Raw genomic sequence first — 5,317 nt, 5'->3', positions numbered from 1 at the left:
CCAGCATAATCCCTAACAACAATCTATAAACATATGTCCTTATACCCACAGAAGTGTATTCTTCACCCCTCATCAAGGAAACTTCTCTTTGAAACAGGCAGAGATCATTTCAGAAAACTACAACAGTCAAAATGGAGAGTGGAGGAGCCCAGTCTCAATGGATGCATCTATAAAATACTCCCACATGTAAGGCTCAGGGAACATTGCTGAAGAGGGGGTTGGAAGAGGATTGTGAGATCTGGAAGATTTGTGAGATTATGATTCCTAGTACTCTGAGAAGGTATTCCCATAAAGTCTCACAAATGGAATTGCACTACTTTGAGCTGAACAAGGAGGATACCAGTGAACATGGCAAACTGGACAGAGAAAATGACACAGGCTTCAGCCCTACAGAGAAGTAAGGTAACTGCGGAAAAGTGGGAAGAGAAGAGGTGGCCTCACCCAGGGAAGAGCACAAAAATCTGTTTTGATATGCGATATACTTCTGAGGGCCAGATACTTTATAAGAAGAAAGGAGAGGATGAGCTGATTCTACAGTTTGGACACCATCTAGACAGTGTAGCCTAAAACCCTCTATGAAAGACAAGGTTCAAGACAAAAGGCCTTGACCTGAAGCTGGACCCAGAACAAATAAACCAGAAGATACAGGAGGATCTAATCCCCTTCATAGGGCACTTCATTGCTAAAGTCACTCTATCATCTTAAAAAATGCTGACAGTGAATGGAGATTCACAATCCAGGTGAGGCTGAGGCATGAAGAATCTGGTTGCAGAGTCTCCTTATTTCTGTGGATGAACTAACCTGGAAAGGGATCAGACTCTCATTAGATTGATAGAGTATTTATTTTATTTGCTGTGAATAAGGGGTGTTGTGGGACTCCAACTTCATAGCTAAAATATGAAATAATTTGGAAGAACAAAAAGATGCCCATGGTCACAATAGGCTCTGAGCCTGTGACAGCAATCCACTGTGAGCACTGATGGAGCTGTAAGTTCTATGAACCTCTACACTTTTCTAGACTGTGTTAATAATCCTGGTCTTGTGTTGAAATGCCACTCTGCTCACAATCACATCACATCCTGAGGAATGGTTCTGTACAGAGTGTGATTTCTTTTTTTTTTTCTTTCTGGAGCTGAGGACTGAACCCAGGGCCTTGTGCTTGCTAGGCAAGGGATCTACCACCGAGCTAAATCCCCAACCCCCAGAGTGTGATTTCAAGTGTCCTTCACAGATAGTACATAGTATGAGTTAGCAGGCATCACAACGATGTGTGAGAACAGGGAGATTTACTTGTTTAATGAAGACCAATGAAAATACACAGTAAATTAAAACAATCTTATTGCTACCTGATCCAATCAAAGGGTGTAAAATAGCTGGTTTGGCTACTCTCTTAGCAAATCAAGACAAAGCTCACAACTAAACAGTTAACAACTATGTCTCAGGTCAGTCAGTTCTCTAGGCAAGGACTTTTTCTTCAGCCATCTTCAATGTGTGCTCAGTACCTCCTATCTAAGTATTCTGGTATGGAATCTCCTGCGTTTCTCCAAAACCATCTTCATAGGAGAGCAGGTCAATATTGCTCAGTTCAGTTTGACAGCTCTGTACCAATAATGCACCAAGCAGCCAAACAATGGGATGTAAAGAGGGGAAACAATGTCATAAATCTTCAATGCATTTTGATGCTGGCAAGTCTTGGACCATAATGTCCTTGATCATAGTTCATGAGGTGATGGGACACCTTGACTGTGAACCTAAAACTTAGATTAATGACTGAGTAGGATGCAGAGAAGAGCATTCCGGTTCTTATCTGACCATAAATTTACAGCTATCACATCCTAGGAAGCCAGTGGTGAATCTGTTTTGACAGAGGTACATATAGAAATGCAAACTTGTCTTTCTGATTCCATAAGACAACTGTGGCCTTGGTCCCATTATACTTCAAGTCCAGTTAGACTCTGTGATATAGATCCACTGAACACTGTTTTGTTCCCAGTGAATCACACACTGTCTGAAACTATGTGTTCTGGAATCCTTTCATTTCTTTTCTTTCATTTCTCCATATCCAGAAGCAGCCTTTGCCTATTTATTGCCAACACCAACAAAGTCTGCTCTCTGTCTCGTAAATACAGCGCCTATGGCATTCACCGCAGATGCGTGTAGCAATGGCTACTACATTGGTCTGCCTTTGGGCAGTGAGTATACCCCGGAGCTCAGGACATACTTGGTTAAATTTCTCTACTAGGATATAACCCTGGGGATCATAGCACTCTAGAGGGGCAGGGTAGAGCTCTAGAATCAACTTGCTTAGATTGGCCATACTTTGCAGAAGGTCCTTCAGAACAGCCACAGAGAAGTCGTTTTCATAGAAACAGACACCGATGAGCTGGGAGCACTGGCTCAGGGCAGGCAAGAGGGCACTGAGCTGAGAGTCCTTCATCCCGCAGTTCATTAAATCCAGGATCTGCAGTGTGTCTGCTACATTCTCTAGGAGAACTCGGAGATGTGTGGGACGTACCTTGGATAACTCTACACCATTGAGGATCAGGTGTTTCAGGTGACAGAGCCTCTGACACTGTGACAAGTATTTCAGGTCTGACTGTGAGAGCTGACAAAGAGTGATACACAACAACTCCAAGGGGGTCTTCAGGCATCTGGGGAAAGAACAGGAAATTAGTTCTGGGTAAGGAAGGACATTACTAAGGTTGATGCTGAGACAGAAGGGACCACATATGTAAAGTCAGAGCCTTATGCTCTGAAGGTCAACACTTGGGATACACCTGTTGATTCCTGCTCATATAATTGTCTCCTGAGACAAATACATAAGGTGGGACAGTCTCAGACCATAGATCTGTAGGTCCCCGTCCCCACTCTGTCAAACAGAACTAAACTTTGCAACAACAGGCTGGGAAGTCATACACAGAGAGGACCATCACAAAAAAGGTTCTGGAAACATCTCGGTATGTGTCCCGAATAGCTTCACTGTCCCTCCTTTCAATCATACCCTCTATTCCTGATGTCAGTGCTCCACCTTTGAAACTGATGGTCCCCACCCCAGCATCACTCAGGACAACTAATGCTGAAGCAAAGGGAAAAGGTTTGCTGTCACAGTAGAAACAGTTCTCCATCCTTCCTTACCTGAACAACTGTTTCATGTGGTCAGAGGAAAAGTAGACTCCATTCATAGAGAAATGCTGGAGACACTTGAGTTTGGAGAACTGAGAAAGGAACCTGATCATACACTTCTCCTCTGTGTCTTTCAAAGTATTTACAACCCTGTGTGTGTCCACATAGATCTGAGTTAGATAGAATTTGTGAAGATTTCTCATTCGGCCAAGGCAAGATGCAAAGTGACCCAGGAAGGGCAGAACCTGGTTTGTGAACAGTTCCAATTCTTCAATGTAGTGTGGCTGGAAAATGTCCAAGACCTCCCGGATAATCTCCACAGGGAGGGCACAAATAGTCATCTTCAGACAGCACAGCCGCACAGAGCCTTTTCTCTGCTGGGCCCACTGCAACAAGCATGTTTGGTGTTCTTTCAGGTGGAACCTGAAGTTAAGGTCAGTGACCACCTTCAAACGCCACCTCAGTGCGTATCTAGGAAGGGCCCTGCCTACTTGCTCTTCACTCCCAGTCTCTGTTGAGTGGACTCTTTCCTGTATTCCAGTCAATATATTCAGGAAATCCTGGTGCACATTCCTCAAGTCAAGTACTTGCAGGTTCCACCGCCTGGGAGGGAAAAGGAAGGAGTTTCATAATATAAGCCAGGAACTGACTCAGAGACAGTTTATGTCGCACTTCTCTATTGTCAGCTCCAACACAGCCCCTCTCTCCTGCCAGGCAAGGACTCTTAGCCTGAAGGGCATCTGGAGACCTTTCCTGCTTCCCTCCATTCAATGACTCTAGACTTGGGTCTCTTTCACATCCGATGCCAGTAGAAGAGCCAGGGGAAGGCTCATCCCACTGTGGCTTCATGTACTCTGAGCTGTCCTCCAATCCTGACTGCCATTTATATCAGCTCTCAACTTGAATACAAGTTCTACAGACTTCCATGTTGTAACAACAGAAGCCTCTGTCCACTTTGACCCCATTCTCCCTCACCTCACATGAATTTACCACTAGCTCAGTGACTACCCTTTTGTTCTCCTTGGACCTTGCTTACCTGGGACGAACCTTCTGTGACAGCAGCAGATCTAGGCCATCCAGAACAGCTTGCAATGCCTCTACATCAGGGGTCTTCATCAGGGCCCCCACAGGGAGGAAAGAAAAGGGCCAGGCTGCCACCATTGCCTTCAATAGTCCCATGTGTCTACCATCAAAGACCACTTTGAATAGTGATGGGAAGAAATTTGTGGGCATGGACTCCAGGGTAGAGGTGGCCAAGGCCTGGTTGCTTAGCAGGGTCTGTACTACCAGCTGCTGGAGTGTGGGTGTGTTCTTGATATTCATGCTGATAGATCATCAGTCAGAAGGAACCTGGGCAAGCATTTAGAAGACATATTTTCAGCTTATGTTTTGGGAATTCCTACTTCTCACATGTTGCAGGAACCAGAGGATCAGAGTCCTTGGTCTGGCAATAATGGAGAACTCAGGGTGCTCTATTATACCATCTGGTGGTGTCAAAGCCAAACTTCCCTCACTCTCAGCATGTGGAATCTCTTATAAGACCCCACACAGGCACAAATTAATCATTGTCCTACTGGGTACCTACCCCTGCTCTTCTGATTCTACTCAAAGTTGGAAGGGTTATTTGGGAGCATGTAGACTGACCAGACCCTTGCTTCAGGAAAAGACACTGACCATGTTTCCAGGTTCTTGAGAAAATACAGTGCTGATGTGTAGTTAGAGTTTTCCTGCCTGGCCCACAGTGAGGACAAATCTCTCTCACCCACCAGGCCCATAGACGCTTAGACCCAACCAAGTAAGCACACAGAGACTTATATTGTTTACAAATGTATGGCCGTGGCAAACTTCTTGTTGTCTACTTCTTCTATCTTAAATTAACCCATTTCTATTAAGCTAACTTTGCCACGTGGCTCATGGCTTACCATTACCTTACATCTTCCTTGTCATGGTGGTGGCTGGCAGTATCTCTCTGCCCCAGCCATCCACCTCCCAGAATTCTCTTCTGTCTTGTCCCGCCTATACTTCCTGCCTGGCCACTGGCCAAACAGCATTTTATTTATATAGAGTGATATCCACAGCACTGATGCCACCTGCCTGACCCACCCTTATTGTGCTTTCAATAAACTGATCCCTCCTGGGACAGACTGAAGAGAATTTGTGAAATGCCTGGCAGTCCACACTACTTCTAAATGCT

The 5,317-nt window shown here is 45.0% G+C and overlaps 1 protein-coding gene across 1 annotated transcript; it reads right to left on the bottom strand.

Moving 5' to 3' along the window:
* Positions 1 to 2,083: 2,083 nt before the first annotated feature.
* LOC118577254 (PRAME family member 8-like) lies at positions 2,084 to 4,446 on the bottom strand. Its single transcript, XM_036177378.1, has 3 exons — positions 4,160 to 4,446; positions 3,136 to 3,726; positions 2,084 to 2,651 (listed from the first exon to the last, which is right to left on the bottom strand). Exons 1-3 carry the CDS (start codon positions 4,444 to 4,446, stop codon positions 2,084 to 2,086), a joined length of 1,446 nt encoding a protein of 481 aa, XP_036033271.1.
* Positions 4,447 to 5,317: the final 871 nt, after the last annotated feature.

The sequence above is a fragment of the Onychomys torridus genome, chromosome 2 (assembly GCF_903995425.1).
Source record: "Onychomys torridus chromosome 2, mOncTor1.1, whole genome shotgun sequence".
Classification (NCBI taxonomy): Eukaryota; Metazoa; Chordata; class Mammalia; order Rodentia; family Cricetidae; genus Onychomys; species Onychomys torridus.
Note: the sequence above shows the minus strand (reverse complement) of the source record. Positions and strands in the feature narration are given on the sequence as shown.